At 42.3% G+C, this 17235-nt stretch overlaps 3 protein-coding genes across 3 annotated transcripts; 2 read left to right on the forward strand and 1 right to left on the reverse strand.

The window, feature by feature from the left end:
• The first annotated feature begins 38 nt into the window (after positions 1–38).
• On the forward strand, positions 39–3422 carry ap5m1 (adaptor related protein complex 5 subunit mu 1). The gene is made up of 8 exons (XM_041854283.2): positions 39–344; positions 523–1183; positions 1301–1528; positions 1632–1771; positions 1961–2046; positions 2172–2284; positions 2364–2460; positions 2567–3422. The coding sequence occupies exons 1-8, from the start codon at positions 277–279 to the stop codon at positions 2647–2649; spliced, it is 1476 nt and encodes a 491-aa protein (XP_041710217.1). The 5' UTR covers positions 39–276; the 3' UTR covers positions 2650–3422.
• A 2312-nt stretch (positions 3423–5734) lies between these two features.
• On the forward strand, positions 5735–8737 carry naa30 (N-alpha-acetyltransferase 30, NatC catalytic subunit). Its single transcript, XM_041855112.2, has 4 exons — positions 5735–6345; positions 6789–6909; positions 7001–7056; positions 8363–8737. The coding sequence occupies exons 1-4, from the start codon at positions 5992–5994 to the stop codon at positions 8498–8500; spliced, it is 669 nt and encodes a 222-aa protein (XP_041711046.1). The 5' UTR covers positions 5735–5991; the 3' UTR covers positions 8501–8737.
• Positions 8738–9736: 999 nt separating this feature from the next.
• LOC121544356 lies at positions 9737–16469 on the reverse strand. The gene is made up of 5 exons (XM_041854284.1): positions 16192–16469; positions 16000–16091; positions 14399–14461; positions 10782–10899; positions 9737–10545 (listed from the first exon to the last, which is right to left on the reverse strand). The coding sequence occupies exons 1-5, from the start codon at positions 16415–16417 to the stop codon at positions 10067–10069; spliced, it is 978 nt and encodes a 325-aa protein (XP_041710218.1). The 5' UTR covers positions 16418–16469; the 3' UTR covers positions 9737–10066.
• Between the last annotated feature and the right edge of the window lie 766 nt (positions 16470–17235).

The raw sequence follows: 17235 nt of genomic DNA on the forward strand, positions 1-17235 counted from the left end.
GAAGGTACACTGCGTAAACACACATGCGCAAAAGTTTCCTGATTGGTTCAGGCTGTCACATGATTGTAAAAATAGGAAGTTCATGCTGCAACGAAAACAGAACAGAACATCGATGAAAACTCAGTCGTGGAAGTTTAAAATGAGGCAAAATGTTATAATGTCCCCCTTTGTTGGACTACTACTACTAAGATTTTCCTCATAGACCTATCACCGAAGAAACGTGGTTATCATATGTATGCATAACCTGTCAATCATAGGCATTTTTTTCTGGCCAAAATGAGTGTGAGGGCATTGTGGATTATATCTTACGAGAGGGCAGAATCTGTAGCAGTGCGCTTTTCCAGGTTTGTAATGTTTTTCCCTTCCATTGTCTGATTGTACGTAAAACGTTATGTCATCATGTTATATATATATATGTATGTATGTGTGTATATATATGTATATGTTACTTCACACCTGTCCTGTATTGCTGTTTTTGGCTATGTAAATAGTAGGTAAAAGTGTTGGCTTCTTCTCACACAGGCGATACCCAACAGTGGAGAAGCGTGCTAAGTGTATGGCCGGCTCATTGTATGTGTCTGTCCCAGAGGATGGCACTGTGCTCCAGCTCCTACTCACTGAGCTGGGCCTGTCAGACCCTGACAAACCCTACATGGCTCTACGAGATGACTGTCTCCACCAGCAGCGCTCACCAGCCTTGGAGCTCCATGTGGAAGGCCCCAGTGGAGGGGTCCTTTGGCCAGTGTTGGTCATCTCCCAGGGGCCTCTGATCCTGGCCTGTCTAGCCCTGGTGGATGCCCCCGCTGATCCACGGCCTCCTCTGGCCAGCCTGTTCTCTGTCTCCCAGGGCCTCACACTGTTGGCAGGCCTGCAGGCTTTCCTCTGTGGGTCTGGGAGTAAGCCTGACAGAGAGGGGCTCACCTCTCGCCTGGCCATGATGCCCTCTATCCTCCTGCAGGTCTGCCCCCTTGGGACCCCACAGGACATCCCTCAGCCAGGGGCCTCATCAGCATCAGCATTGCCCACTCCTGCAGGGACCCAGAAACAGCCAGCCTGGAAAACAGGGCTTCACCGTGGTCGGGCTGTGGTGAATGTAGCTCTAACGGAGATGGTGCGCTCCATGCAGTATGGAAACCGAAACAGGCAGGATCTCTGGGATGTCTACGGCACAGTGACTTGCAAGGTGAGCACAGTAATACTGTCTATGTCTATGGTAATGTAATGCTAAAGCTTCTTGTTACCTTCTGCTGTCTACTCATTTTCTCAAACCCATTTGTGCTTTTTCCCTTTGCGTCATCAGTGTGAAGTGGAAGGGGTTCTTCCCAATGTGACGGTCACTCTCACCCTGCCACCCAATGGCTCACCACTGATGGATGTCCTGGTCCACCCTTGTGTGTCTTCACTGGATGCCAGTATTCTGACCGCCATCAGTGTTGAGGACTGTGACAGCTCTGCTTTCTCTGGCCCCTACAAGTTCCCCTTCTCCCCTCCCCTTGAGCCTTTCAGGCTCTGCAGCTACACATCTCAGGTACACAAGTCCAGAGCTTGTAAACATAGCTAAATACATGCATTCACTCCTTCATACATTGCTGTCTTCATCTCATGTCAGATTTAATGCTGTATTTTCTCAGGTCCCCGTGCCTCCCATCCTAGGCACCTATCAGCTGAAGGAGGATGACAACCAGTTGCGTATGACTGTGAGTCTCAAACTTCACGAGAGTGTGAGGAACAGCTTTGAGTACTGTGAGGCACATCTGCCGTTCTTTAACAGGTAACCTATGGACATATAAACACAATACATAACATCTCACATTGATGATGCACTTCCTGATGTCAATATAGTAGCTTATTACACATAATCATCACTTGAAATGCAGTGTTTCTGTAATCTTGTAAAGAAACACATCTTGACTTGAGGTTAAGTTTAACCTCTGGTCCTCTGACCCCTGTGTCCTTGCAGGGACCAGATGGGTAGTGTGGATGTGAAAGTGAGCTCAGGACAGCTGGAGGTGTCCAAGGAGAAGAACCTGCTGGTCTGGGTCCTCGGTACGTCTCATTGGTCTGGCGACAACATTTACACTGTGCAATGACCCAGTTTAACACATATTTAAGTTTCAAATACCTTTTGTTTATGGAAAAACAACGTCCCTATTCTGCCCTGCCACTCTTAGGCCAGAAGTTCCCCAAGTCCCTTGAGGTGTCACTAGAGGGCAGTGTGAGTTTTTCAGGGCAGCTCCCAGGACCTACAGATCCTCTCTGCACAGACCTTACAGCCTACATCAAAGTAAGTCAGATTCTTTCTAGACAATGGAGATGCATCTAAAACCAAGCATACCAGAAAACGTTTCCTTAATGTTTTTCAGTTGTACTTCCGAGTGCCAGACTTGACTCTGTCTGGATGCTGTGTGGACCAGCATTCAGTGCAGGTCTATTCCTCTGCAAAACCTCGCATAGTCACATGTGAGTGAGAGATTTGGGTTCTAATGCTAGTTTCATAATTTTCTATTAAAAAATATGTATTTGTAAAGTGTGACGCCTGAATGTGCGCTCTCTCTTCTCTCTGCAGCCCGGGAGCTGTTATCCTCAGAATACTATATCTGGAACTCAACTGGAACTGCACCAGTGTCCTCTGGACACATGATGCTGTAGAATGGAACTGTACAGTATAGACCAGCATCAAGGAAATGACTACTTCGTCCATATGTGGGATGGGCCAAACACATGATGGATCTCCAGAGCACAATATCACTACAGGACAACAGACACTGCTTTGGATTCTGGTGACCAGGTTTGACTCTGTGTAACAGACGCATCTGACATTATGAACCCAATGGTCAAAGTGCTGTAACTGAATGGTTTGTATCTGCTGTTGTTCTGACAGTCTTGGTCTCATCTAAGATGCAAAATGCAGTTTCTCATCCATACTGAACACAGACCAATCAATTTTCTGTGAAAGAATATGCCTTAAAGCTAGAATCCTTAATTGAAACAATAACAAAGTGGCCACCCCACCTCTGTTTTGGTAAAAAGCTGAGGGATGGGCCTGGAGAAATGTAACCACTCCCAAAATCATAGACATAGCTATGGTTGCAAGGACTGACTATCCATGATATCACAATTATAGTTTTAACTATGTTTTGAGGCTATACAGTGCTTTTAAAAAAACATTGTTTACAAACATTGGAGTAAACAAGCGTATATTTTTTGTTCTAATGGGGTACGACCGTTGAACTAAGCTCATGAGTCATTTATAAGTTATATTCTTCAAGAATCAATCGGTATACAAAAATTGATGTAGCTACTAAGGATTCTAGCTTTAAATACAGATAATGGTTATTCAACTGAATCTTAGTAAAGAGTATTATTACTGGAAAGACAAAATATTGAATTATTGCAATTAAATATTGACGTTTATACAATCATGTCTGCATTTGTGTATGTTTGCTGCCAGTTCCTTTATTTTGGAAATGTTTGGCCATCCCACTCCACTGGCAACATCTCTTTAGCGAGAGGGGCCACCCTTGCTCTGACAGTCCCACTTCAGTGCCTCTCCATCAGCCAGATAATTAGCAGCTGGGGCCTTGTCGTCGGCTGGAGCTTAGGTCCTGTGGGAGATGGGGCTTGGGCTGTGAAAGGGTAGGCTGATCTGGGCAGCGTCTGTGGCACAAAGAGCCCGTCAGGAGAACTGGCAGGTCTCGCTGGTCCCCCCTCTGACTGCACTGCCTGTCAGCCAGTGGCCTCTTCAAATACCCAGCCTCTCCAGCCTGAGATGGAGCACTGAACCACCCTCTAAAAAGTTGAGGCCCCCACCACCCCCAGCTGGCCAGATGACTGGCTAATTGGAGAAACACTTGTAAAGAGAAACAGGGTGTGGTGGCCTCCTTAAATATTGCATGACAAAAATCGGTTCATCATAAGGGTCGGATTCAAATCATAATTGCAATTTGGTTAGAGTACAGCTCATCCACACATGACCATGATAAGAAAGTCCTGTCAATTAAAATAAAATGCATAGGCATACATGTACACTACCGGTCAAAAGTTTTAGAACACCTACACATTCAAGGGTTTTTCTTTATTTGTTACTATTTTCTACATTGTAGAATAATAGTGAAGATATCAAAACTATGAAATAACACATATGGAATCATGTAGTAACCAAAAAAGTGTTATACAAATCAAAATATATTTTATATTCTTCAAATAGCCACCCTTTGCATTGATGACAGCTTTGCACACTCTTGGCATTCTCTCAACCAGCTTCACCTGGAATGCTTTTCCAACAGTCTTGAAGGAGTTCCCACATATGCTGGGCACTATATTTTGATTTGTATAACACTTTTATGGTTACTACATGATTCCATATGTGTTATTTCATAGTTTTGATGTCTTCACTATTATTCTACAATGTCGGAAATAGTAAAAATAAAGAAAAACCCTTGAATGAGTAGGTGCTCTAAAACGTTTGACCGGTAGTGTATGTGTCTACAAAACACGTCTTAAGAGTCCCCCTAGACTATTTCCCTGCTCAGACATCTGTGGATGATATTTCTAAGTGTCCTCAACTTAACCAAGCTGTGTTTCCCAAGACATACAAGAGCCTGTCTTTAGTAAGCAAGGTAAACAGTATATTGGTCATATAGACACTGCTAAGTATGTGAACATCTGGTAGTTGAAGGGTTAAAGCAGGGGGAGATTGTGATCCACTTTGAGTGTGTTCCACTGCAGCCAGATTCTTCTGAGTGTTCTATTGTCCAGCACTGGCCTCTCTTGCCCCCCTTGCTGGTGCAATTGCAACATTCTCATGTGAATTTCCACCCAGAAGACTGACCATGACCAATCCTCTGTCAATTGGAACCAATTGCTCACAGGGCATCCTTCACCTTCTTTTTATGTAGCAGTATGCTGTGGCAGACACCAGGACCTCTGAGCCGTCCCTCCCTCCACATTGATTTGGCTTTAAGACCCAGTGTGTGTGTGTGTGTGTGTGTGTACTGAACTGGAAAAGTTTTTTTGAAGGGGCAGACTGCTCCAAAGCTCTTGAGCTTGTCAGCCTGGCTCCTGGAGTCTGTGCAGTCACTGGGTTTGTACTGGCAGACATGGCATTGTTGGTTAAATAAGGCTTGCTAAATGAATGGGCACATTTTAACGAGCCTCTGCTAGAAGCCTTGAACCCACATATCACACAACTAAATTGAGATGCTGCATTTTGGGAGATGTTTTGAAGCAATTGATTTGATACATTGACTTGTTTATCAAATAGTAAGCCTACTAGTTTTATGAACATGCATGGTTTTTCTCTTTTGATCATCTTTGCACTCACCTGTGGAACCCACATAATATTATACAAAACACAAGAAAGGGCGCACCACATTGATTTGCTCACAAAAACAAAAAACTCTTAATTTGTGATCCATTACCAATATATAATGGTATAATATATATGTATATGGCCCAGGGACCAAGACTGATCTACATAGTGATATGTCCTTTTCTTCACACTGTCAAGCATACTACGACACCCAGTGGTAGGGCTAGAGAACATGTTATTGAGTTCTGTCGGTGTGTCGCACTATAAAAATAACTTAATTTGGATTTATAGATATGTCTTATTCTTCATTCAATTATTTCATAACATTTTTAGACTTCTTGTTCTTGACATTACAACAGCACTGTTCCTAAGATTTGTATGCGACTTGTAAGCAAACGGACTTCTATGAGTGTCGTAAAGTTGTTTTTCGCACAGTGCATGCTTTACGGCAGCAATCATTTTGACAGGCAGAAGCTAGCCTAGCAACAAACTTTAGTAGTTATTAGTTAGCTACAGTACATGAGTTGGGTTAGCTACAGAAAAGACATGATATACTTTAGAAACAAAAGATTCGCAACTCGTGGCAACTTTAACCGTCAAAGCAACTTTTTTCGTTCTAGCTAACGTTAGCTGGCTAAACGCACTGTCTGCATGCGAACAATAACGAAATCAACAACAACATGCCAACCATGGGAATAGCTGAAATAGATTCAAGCAGTCTCGACGGGGAGCTAACATGCAGCAAAGAAGTGGTGGTGATGGAGGGAGACAGGGAAGACCTCGGGACGCTGTGTGCTGAAGAAGATTTGGTGGCATCCGCGCTTGCTGCCACTGTCACCTCTCAAGTTATTGTGGAAGAACTGAGAAGGCTTGGGTTATGTTCAAACATAGAGGGAGACGTGGAATACGTACCATACGAGTCTGAACTGCAAATGTCAGACATCAAAAGGCTTATTACCAAGGACTTGTCAGAGCCTTATTCGATTTATACATATAGGTATTTCATTCATAACTGGCCTCAACTCTGCTTCCTGGTACGTAGAGCTATAAAGTTGTTAGCTAACGTTAGCTGATTAAACTCAACTCCACGATTTACGATGGAGTTGAGTGGCGACTCGTTTAGGCGAACTGGAGCTCCGACATCACATAAAATAACAATGTCGTTTGTAATTGCGGATAATTCTTTACTTTGGGTGCTGAAATCGGTACAAAAAACAACAACAAAAAACGTCATTTTATGTGACGTCGGATCTCCAGTCCGCCCACACTAGTAACAGCTCAACTCCATCTTTAATCGTGGCGTTTAGTTTAATCGGCTATAAAGTTGTATGTGTTTATTAACTGATCATGTACAGTAGCTTGCCACTACCAGGCTATGCTCAGGGCTGAATATGGTGTGTTTTTGCAGGGCTGGAGCAAAAGCCTACACATCTGCCAGCCAGTAGATAATTAGCTGTTTTACCTCTCTGTGCTACAGGCGATGGTGGATAAGGATTGTGTTGGTGCCATTGTGTGCAAACTGGATATGCACAAGAAGATTCACCGTGGCTACATTGCCATGCTGGCTGTGGACTCCAGATACCGGAGGAAAGGCATTGGTAAGTGGGCATTAGGAGGATCTCCAAGACTGTGGAGTTATCATACTGTTTCATGTTTACCTCTAACCTGTCATCACTCCTGTCATTTCAGGTACATATCTAGTCAAAAAGGCTATCTATGCTATGATGGATGAGGACTGTGATGAGGTATGTTTTTTTTTTACATAATCATCTACCCTGGAAGACATTAGGCAAGTGTGGCCAGACGTCCCCGATTTCCAGGGACAGTCCCTGATTTTGGTAGCCTGTCCCCAGCTAAAGCTGTACCAGAAAATATCCCTGATTAGTCCTCAGAAAGAAAAAAGCAACTCTGAAGTTAAATTGGGGCTGATATTTCAATAATCAAATGCTGTATCCAATCAGATTTGCATGTAAAAATGATGTCAATGCCTTTACCAAACTCATTTGCTCCTGAGGCTTTGCGCACGGACCTTTTATGAGAACGTTTGACCAGTGATACAGAGACTGGACTCTGTTTATCATGTATCCTTGTGCTTTATTAGAAATGCCAAGTCACTCACCCACCATTGCACCTTGTACCAAATGGTGGGTTGGACCTCACTTTATATGCGCAGAAAGCTACGTACATTTGTATGTGTTCATCTACAAAGCCCTTTTGGGTAAACTCCCTCTTTACCTCTGTAGTCTGGTCTCCTTCACCACCATCAGTTACCATACCCAGTCTGTTAGGTGGTTGCTACTTCAAGTTCCCAGGACATTTACAGTATTAGGCAAGACTGCCTTCTCGTCTTGTGCACCAGAGGCATGGAATAGTCTACAATCCATGCTTATCTAGATATGTTAGTGCCACTGAATGAATTTAAAATGTTGATGGGAGACTCTGTTACAGAGTAGTATAAATGCTTTTTTTTAGGCTGGATCATGTTGTTGTATTGTTGTATGTTCTAATTCTGTAATGTATTGATTGTCTGCCTTCTTGGCCAGGTCTCCCTTGAAAAAGACTGGGTCTCAATGGGCTTTTCCTGGTTAAATAAAGGTTAAATAAAAAAAATATGAACACACCATACCCATGGCCAGAAAGTGCATGCAACAGCATAAGCTACCAAACTTGGGTGATTAAAAAATGACTAGCTAGGCTAAGATTAAGAAAACTGTTGAGGGGTAATACATTTCTGTGTTAAGTATTTGAAAGGACTATAGCGAAAATTGATTGTTAAATATAGTTCAATTACATTTTTAGTTTCGAGCAGTATCCCCCCCCCCCCCACACAAAAATCATTCACCTTGCATTAGGCCACATTTTAACTAGAAGATAACAGGCCACACTCTTTACCATAAACAGTGACAGGTTTAAGCTTGATTCTAATCTCATTCCACCAATGCACATTTGAAACTGAAAATGCCATTGAATACCATGTTGTTGTATAGTATTCAGAATTGAGATAGAGGTAACAATCTCTTACAAATTACTTGATTTTGTTGACTTTAACAGGTGGTGCTGGAGACTGAGATCACCAACCAATCAGCCCAGAAACTGTATGAGAACCTGGGCTTTGTGAGGGACAAGAGGCTCTTCCAATACTATTTAAATGGAGTGGATGCTCTACGGCTCAAACTGTGGCTCCGGTAGCAATGCAGTCAGTGTCTCTGGCCTATTTCTCCCAGTCTCAGGAACAAACGTCCTCCCTACAAGGGAAACATCAAAGCCACAGAAAATCCAGCAAGATCATGAAGGGAAATTGGAGACACGTACCACAGTTTTCTTTGGTGGATTGGGAATACTTTTGGCATTTTAGTGGCCAGTGGAAATGAACTGAAAATAACACACCCTAGCCCTTGACCTGTACCAAACTAAATCAATTACAAACAAAAAAACAGCTTGCCTCTGTCCTTTTGTTTTTTTATTAGAGGACTAAAAACAAGTTGGGAAGAAGAGTAAGACTATGCAAACTGAATGTCTTCATAAAGCCATTTATAGGGGCTATACAGCCTAAATGTTTCAGAAGTCATAGGAAAAGAGGATACCGCTCACTCGATTCAAGAACAAAATGCAGCTGTCCCTTGTCTTGTTGTGTGTTCACCACTGTGGCCCCAGGTGTGTGGTAGCTGGCCAGTTCTACTCTGTCTCTCTAGTCCTGCTAAGAGCTTCCATCAGGGTTTTCATAAAGGTGGAGAGGATTTCTGCAATAAGCAATTTCCTGTTAGGGTAAAAGGAGCCTTGAAGTACAATAGATATTTTCAATGTTGAAGGGAATTGGGGAACATAAGAGCTCTTCAATGTGCTTCTCATTAAACAAAATATCAATCCCAAAGATAATTTTGAAAATACATGATCTTTGAAGCTAAATTAAACGGTCATTGAGGGAAATAAGTTTGTACCATTTGTACGTACCCATTTTTGGCTCGGTACCATTGAGTCTAGAGGTCTTGAAGACGTCAAACAAAACATGGTCAGATATATTTTATGGCCTCTGTGGGGCTTCTTTCAAAAGTATATCGCAAGACACCTTTCAATTTAAGATGGACAAAGTATTTGGTAATTCATTATTGGGATTGTACTTTTTGGTGGGGTCAGTATTTTATCTGTCCATTTTCGATTGTTTTATAGATTAACAACGTTAAAGCGACTTTGGATCCTTGAAAAGCACTATATAAATGCCATGTATTATTAATCATGACGGACATAAAATCGAAAAGCCAAATGTATTTTAATGTGCTTTCTCACCTTCTGAACATTATGCTGGTGTTGTGTCAAGCTCATTTTAGTCCTTTCCACACCTGTAGTATCACTATCATCCCTAGAGGGCGCCACACACTTTCTTCAAACAGGCTGGAATAATCATACACACTGATTCACTGTCATAAACACATTTATTTGTTATGGAAAACAGATTTGTTCCCATAATGAGACTTACTTTAACCACAGCTGCTATTCTAATGAAGCAATCCTATGAATACATTCAGGTGATAGTTTAACACTGGTGGTGGACACATTTTCTGAAATACTTTGGTTATGACAAACCAATATTTTAGTTTGCCATGTCGTCATACAGTAAAAATGCTAACAGTTTAAAAGATAAACTAGCTACAATTTCTGCTTTTCAAAATGAAGTGACCATCAATAGACCATTAGCATTTCGCAAACTGAGATTGGAGATCTGGTCTAATCCAGATTAGTACACCTCACAAACAGCTCCTAGTCCATGTCAGGTTCCCAAATCCCTCTCTCCCCATGACAAAGACCTCTAATGCCTTCTCTCAGAGGCCACCTACTAGCCCTCTCACTATCTCCCAAAGAGCTCAAGTGTTTGGGAATTGGATCTCTTTGTTTCTCTGTCTTCCAGTCCAGCATCCAAGGTAAGGTTTTCCTCATGGTCAGTCCACCATCTGTCTCCCCTGCCACTCTGTCTGTGAGAGTATTGGTTTTCCAGTGAGGACTCCTGAGGCCTCCCCAAGCCAGGTCTCTGTTGATCAGCTCCTCATCCCGACAAAGGCACTGTGGTGGTCCAGGCTGGGACTGCTGGCTCTCTCCCTGCTCCAGGGGAAGGGGGCTTGGTTGGAGGATCTCCTTGAGGTCAAGGCTCTCTCCTGTCATCTCATCCCAAAATATGTCCTTTTGGGTTGGCCTGTTCAGCAAATGCAGTCTCTGTATCCCTTTGCTGCTAGGTCCTCCAACTACAAAGGCCAAGGGAGCAACACAATAATAAAGTAAGTAAAGTACACAATCTATTTAAGTACTAGAGCCCTGTGGATTGTACGCATAACTTAGAACATGTTCAAGTTGGTGGTAAAAAAAATGTTAGCCTGGCTGAAGCGACTCACGTGGTACACATCGAGGGAGAGCTGTGACACTGCAGTCAGGAAGACTGAGTTTGGTGTCAGCCAGATTAACAAAATGTATCCAGTCTCACCATTATCTGTGTAGATGGTCCTCTCGTGGACCCACTGCTCTCGGACTCGTCTCTGGTGGGCTCTCCGTCTCCGCTGGGCCTGTTGACTGAGGACCATCTGTGCCTCCAGGAGTCCTCCCTACACAACCCAACCCACACAGCCAGCGAGACCATGCCATGCATGAGTCACCACCAAATGGTTGTTTAAAATATAATATAGTCAGTCACATATCATGTATACACATAATGCATCAATGATATGCTACAGAAAAAAATTTTGATCCCTAGATCATGCCCTATGCAATGAAACATCAAAATGTACAAATTATGTTATATACAGTATGTCGGTTTGTGAGGGACTGTGTGCACGCACGTGTGTGTTTGCCTGGTAGTGGGGGTTTTCCTGTTCCCTGTACCCTGAAAGCGGATCCCATTGAGGGCCAGTCAGGGCTGTAGACCACCCCACTTTCCACTCCACCAACGCTTTAATCAGGCCCACTGGGACAGGAGGGGCCCAGGCTCACAGCTCACCAGCTGTCTACCTATCTATCGCTCTTGCTCTCTCTGGTAAATTACCTCCCATAACAACATTCCTGACTAAATCAAATCCCATGTAATTGTTTTGAAGACTGAGGAACATAAGCATGTACAGTGCATTCAGAAAGAATTCATACCCCTTGACTTTTTCCAGATTTTGTTGTGTTACAGCCTGAATTTAAAATTGATTACATTTACAGTGGGGGAAAAAAGTATTTAGTCAGCCACCAATTATGCAAGTTCTCCCACTTAAAAAGATGAGAGAGGCCTGTAATTTTCATCATAGGTACACATCAACTATGACAGACGAATGGAGAGAAAAAAATTCCAGAAAATCACATTGTAGGATTTTTTATGAATTTATTTGCAAATGATGGTGGAAAATAAGTATTTGGTCACCTACAAACAAGCAAGATTTCTGGCTCTCACAGACCTGTAACTTATTCTTTAAGAGGCTCCTCTGTCCTCCACTCGTTACCTGTATTAATGGCACCTGTTTGAACTTGTTATCAGTATAAAAGACACCTGTCCACAACCTCAAACAGTCACACTCCAAACTCCACTATGGCCAAGACCAAAGAGCTGTCAAAGGACACCAGAAACAAAATTGTAGACCTGCACCAGGCTGGGAAGACTGAATCTGCAATAGGTAAGCAGCTTGGTTTGAAGAAATCAACTGTGGGAGCAATTATTAGGAAATGGAAGACATACAAGACCACTGATAATCTCCCTCGATCTGGGGCTCCACGCAAGATCTCACCCCGTGGGGTCAAAATGATCACAAGAACGGTGAGCAAAAATCCCAGAACCACACGGGGGGACCTAGTGAATGACCTGCAGAGAGCTGGGACCAAAGTAACAAAGCCTACCATCAGTAACACACTACGCCGCCAGGGACTCAAATCCTGCAGTGCCAGACGTGTCCCCCTGCTTAAGCCTGTACATGTCCAGGCCCGTCTGAAGTTTGCTAGAGTGCATTTGGATGATCCAGAAGAGGATTGGGAGAATGTCATATGGTCAGATGAAACCAAAACATAACTTTTTGGTAAAAACTCAACTCGTCGTGTTTGGAGGACAAAGAATGCTGAGTTGCATCCAAAGAATACCATACCTACTGTGAAGCATGGGGGTGGAAACATCATGCTTTGGGGCTGTTTTTCTGCAAAGGGACCAGGACGACTGATCCGTGTAAAGGAAAGAATGAATGAATGGGGCCATGTATCGTGAGACCTCCTTCCATCAGCAAGGGCATTGAAGATGAAACGTGGCTGGGTCTTTCAGCATGACAATGATCCCAAACACACCGCCCGGGCAACGAAGGAGTGGCTTCGTAAGAAGCATTTCAAGGTCCTGGAGTGGCCTAGCCAGTTTCCAGATCTCAACCCCATAGAAAATCTTTGGAGGGAGTTGAAAGTCCGTGTTGCCCAGCGACAGCCCCAAAACATCACTGCTCTAGAGGAGAGCTGCATGGAGGAATGGGCCAAAATACCAGCAACAGTGTGTGAAAACCTTGTGAAGACTTACAGAAAACGTTTGACCTGTGTCATTGCCAACAAAGGGTATATAACAAAGTATTGAGAAACTTTTGTTATTGACCAAATACTTATTTTCCACCATCATTTGCAAATAAATTCATTAAAAATCCTACAATGTGATTTTCTGGATATTTTTTTCTCATTTTGTCTGTCATAGTTGACGTGTACCTATGATGAAAATTACAGGCCTCTCTCATCTTTTTAAGTGGGAGAACTTGCACAATTGGTGGCTGACTAAATACTTTTTTCCCCCACTGTACATTTTGTGTCACTGATTTACATACAATACCCCATAAAATCAAAGTGGAATTAAGTTAAATTTTTACAAATGAATAAAAAAAATTAAAAGCTGAAATCTAAGTCAGTAAGTATTCAACCTCTTTGTTATGGCAAGCCTAAATAACTTCAGGTGTAAAAATGTGCTTAACAAGTCACATAAGTTGCATGGACTAACTCTGTGTGCAATAATAGTGTTGAACATGATTTGTGAATAACTACCCCATCTCTGTACCCCACAAATACAATTATCTGTAATGTCCCTCAGTCCAGCAGTGAATTTCAAGCACAGATTCAATGAAAAAGACCAGGGAGGTTTTCCAATGCCTCACAAAGAAGTTAAAAAAACAACAACAACAGACATTGAATATCCATTTGAGCATGGTGAAGTTATTAATTACACTTTGGATGGTGTATCAATACACCCAGTCACTACAGAGACCACTCTTCATATTTTCAAGCTTGGTTGTGGCTGCATCTTGTTATTGGTATGCTTGTCATCGGCAAGGACTAGGGAGTTTTTAGGATAAAAAGAAAAGGAATAGAGCTAAGCACAGGCAAAATCTTAGAGTGAGACAAATCCACCTTTCAGCAGGACAATAACCTAAAACGCAAGGCCAAATATACACTGGAGTTAGTTACCAAGACGACATTGAATTTCCCTGAGTGGCCTAGTTAGTTTTAACTTAAATCAGCTTGAAAATCTATGGCAAGACTTGAAAATGGCTGTCTAGCAAACCAACTTGACAGAGCTTGAAGAATTTTTTAAAGAATAATGGGCAAATATTGTACAATCTAGGTTTGCAAAGCTCTTAGAGACTTACCCAGAAAGACTCACAAATGTAATCATTCACAAATGTAATCACTGCCAAAGGTGATTATAACATCTGTTGACTCAGGGGGTTGAATACTTATCTAATCAAGGTATATTCATGTTTTATTTTCCATTAGGATATTTTTTTGTTGTTGAATTTTTCTTCCACTTTGACATTGCAGAGTATTTTGTGTAGATCGTGGACAATAAATTATAATTCAATTCATTTTAATCCCACTTTGTAACACAACAAAATGTGGAGAAAGGGGTGTGAATACTTTATGAAGGCATTGGAAATCCATTACACTATCTATCTGCACCTTTGGATGGCAGCTGGTGCCACCGTGTGCCCCAAACACAAGCATAAGGTAATTTAAACAGCTTCAAAATTGACCAAGGCTTTGTATACATGTCAACACACAGGCATACACAGAGACAAAATGGCACTGATGTTTTTGTATGTTTTTTTTTTTTACCATGGCCATGTGATTGGCAGTAACCTTGAGGCCTGTGCTAAGAGGGGCCAGCGGTTGCAACGTCTGAGGAGAGAGAATGATGGGAGGTCTGCGTGAGTACACATACAGTTGAAGTCGGAAGTTTATATACACTTAGGTTGGAATCATTAAAACTAGTTTTTCAACCACTCCACAAATTTCTTGTTAACAAACTATAGTTTTGGCAAGTCGGTTAGGACATCTACTTTGTGCATAACACAAGTAATTTTTCCAACAATTGTTTACAGACAGATTATTTCACTTATAATTCACTGTATCTCAATTCCAGTGGGTCAGAAGTTTACATAAACTAAGTTGACTGTGCCTTTAAACAGCTTAGAAAATTCCAGAAAATGATGGCATGGCTTTAGAAGTACTTTGGTGCGAAAAGTGCAAATCAATCCCAGAACAACAGCAAAGGACCTTGTGAAGATGCTGGAGGAAACAGGTACAAAAGTATCTATATCCACAGTATAACAAGTCCTATATCGACATAACCTGAAAGGCCGCTCAGCAAGGAAGAAGCCACTGCTCCAAAACCGCCATAAAAAAGCCAGACTACGGTTTGGACATGGGGACAAAGATCGTACTTTTTGGAGAAATGTCCTCTGGTCTGTTTGGCCATAATGACCATCGTTATGTTTGGAGGAAAAAGGGGGATGGCTTGCAAGCCGAAGAACACCATCCCAACCATGAAGGACGGGGGTGGCAGCATCATGCTGTGGGGGTGCTTTGCTGCAGGAGGGACTGGTGCACTTCACAAAATATATGGCATTATGAGGAAGGAAAATTATATGGATATATTGAAGCAACATCTCAAGACATCAGTCAGGAAGTTAAAGCTTGGTCGCAAATGGCTCTTCCAAATGGACAATGACCCCAAACATACTTCCAAAGTTGTGGCAAAATGGCTTAAGGACAACAAAGTCAAGGTATTGGAGTGGCCATCACAAAGCCCCGACCTCAATCCTATAGAAAATGTGTGGGCAGAACTGAAAAAGCGTGTGTGAGCAAGGAGGCCTACAAACCTGACTCAGTTACACCAGCTCTGTCAGGAGGAATGGGCCAAAATTCACCCAACTTATTGTGGGAAGCTTGTGGAAGGCTACCTGAAACGTTTGACCCAAGTTAAACAATTTAAAGGCAATGCTACCAAATACTAATTGAGTGTATGTAAACTTCTGACCCACTGGGAATGTGATGAAAGAACTAAAAGCTGAAATAAATAATTCTCTCTACTATTATTCTGACATTTCACATTCTTAAAATAAAGTGGTGATCCTAACTGACCTAAGACAGGGAATTTCTACTAGGATTAAATGTCAGGAATTGTGAAAAACTGAGTTTAAATGTATTTGGCTAAGGTGTATGTAAACTTCCAACTTCAACTGTACATCACAACAACAGTCAATGCAATGATACAGCCACTTCTCCCCCAATATAGAGTCCTAGACACTATATTAGAATACAATTTATTTCACATAGAGATAGGAAAATAACAAAGTAGGAATTTAGGAACACTTGAACAAAAATGCTTGTGACAGTTTGTAGTAAAATGGTAGTGAAAGCTATACTGTTCTGACCTGTAGTCTTCGTGGTGGATGAGAATGAATGATGCTTGGTCCCCAAATGTTGCTTTGACTCTGTGGGAGGCTGCTTGCTACATATGATGATTCTTACACACATGCATATACACACATAGACACACAAGACAGTTAAGCCTTCATGATGATGACAACCAAATTGTGAGAAAAAAATTATGTTTGTATACTGACCTGTAGATAGTGGTGGGAAGCTTGCAGGGTTTTCCAGTTTCAGTGGGGGCAGCTGGGTAGTCCTCCTATGTCCTAGGGGCCCATGCTGTGGCTCCAGTGGGGTTGGCACAGCAGGGATGGTCCATTGTGAGGTGGGATGACTGGCCTGCTGGTCCTGGTCTCCCTCTGGCTGACTGTGACACGGGGCCACCTGACTCAGCCTGGACCTGGAGCCAGTAGAGCCCATAGTCCACCACTAGCCCTCTGCTATGGCCGTCAGGCTGCTATGCTAGGCTTTTGCTTTTAGCGAAAGTCTGTTGATCAGTCAAGCAATCGCACTCTAATTTGGGTTTGTTAATATTATGAAATCTGGATGGTCTAAATTACTTTCAGTGTTGAAATCAAAGGAACTTGTCTCACCTCACTTGTTTTTGAGTCCTCAGGTTCTCTCTTCGCTTGGCTGTATGTGGTGTCCTATGCTCCGCCACGGCTGCTACGGTTCTTGATGTACTGTAGTTGACTTTTCTTTTTTGATAAATTAGCATAGCCCTTTGGTATGACACCATTAGTTATATAATAACTTCCCTAGTTAGTTATGGTGGCATACATCTCTGTTATCCTTTTGTTATTTATATATCAATCAATCAAAGTGTGCTTCAAATCCTGCCACTGGCAACATAAGCATTTGTCCCCTGAAACCCTCTCTCTGTATGTTACAGCTGTACAAGTACAGTAAACAGTTTTAGTTGTGGTTAAAATGGAAGGTATGTGCCCCATCCCTGTCTTTATACTTCTCATTTTTCATTATAATGAGCTGTGTTTCTATGACAACTCTCCCTACAGGTTACTTTGTAACTCCAAGTTAATGCTTGAAAGACCCTGCTCTTTTTCTAGCCCCATACCTCCTCCCATCCACACTCCAAACTGTCCAGGCATGGGTAGAGAGAGAGTGTGTGTGTGGAGGTGTGGGGGTTGAGGTGGGTGATCATTTACAGAATCTGCCTCAACAACATACACTCTACTTTCACAGTTTCCAACAAGGGAAGTAATTCACAGCAGGACATA

Source organism: Coregonus clupeaformis, chromosome 29 (assembly GCF_020615455.1).
Source record: "Coregonus clupeaformis isolate EN_2021a chromosome 29, ASM2061545v1, whole genome shotgun sequence".
Taxonomy (NCBI): domain Eukaryota; kingdom Metazoa; phylum Chordata; class Actinopteri; order Salmoniformes; family Salmonidae; genus Coregonus; species Coregonus clupeaformis.

Coding starts and splice junctions, on each gene's coding strand:
- ap5m1 (XM_041854283.2), top strand. CDS start 277: ATGAGTGTGAGGGCATTGTGGATTATATCTTACGAGAGGGCAGAATCT. Junction 2,285..2,363: donor ACCTTACAGCCTACATCAAA/GTAAGTCAGATT, acceptor AATGTTTTTCAG/TTGTACTTCCGAGTGCCAGA. Junction 2,461..2,566: donor AAAACCTCGCATAGTCACAT/GTGAGTGAGAGA, acceptor TTCTCTCTGCAG/CCCGGGAGCTGTTATCCTCA.
- naa30 (XM_041855112.2), top strand. CDS start 5,992: ATGCCAACCATGGGAATAGCTGAAATAGATTCAAGCAGTCTCGACGGG. Junction 6,346..6,788: donor GGCCTCAACTCTGCTTCCTG/GTACGTAGAGCT, acceptor TCTGTGCTACAG/GCGATGGTGGATAAGGATTG. Junction 6,910..7,000: donor ATACCGGAGGAAAGGCATTG/GTAAGTGGGCAT, acceptor CTGTCATTTCAG/GTACATATCTAGTCAAAAAG.
- LOC121544356 (XM_041854284.1), bottom strand. CDS start 16,417: ATGGGCTCTACTGGCTCCAGGTCCAGGCTGAGTCAGGTGGCCCCGTGT. Junction 16,092..16,191: donor CTTCCCACCACTATCTACAG/GTCAGTATACAA, acceptor CATGTGTGTAAG/AATCATCATATGTAGCAAGC. Junction 10,900..14,398: donor CTGCCAATCACATGGCCATG/GTAAAAAAAAAA, acceptor TGGGTTGTGTAG/GGAGGACTCCTGGAGGCACA.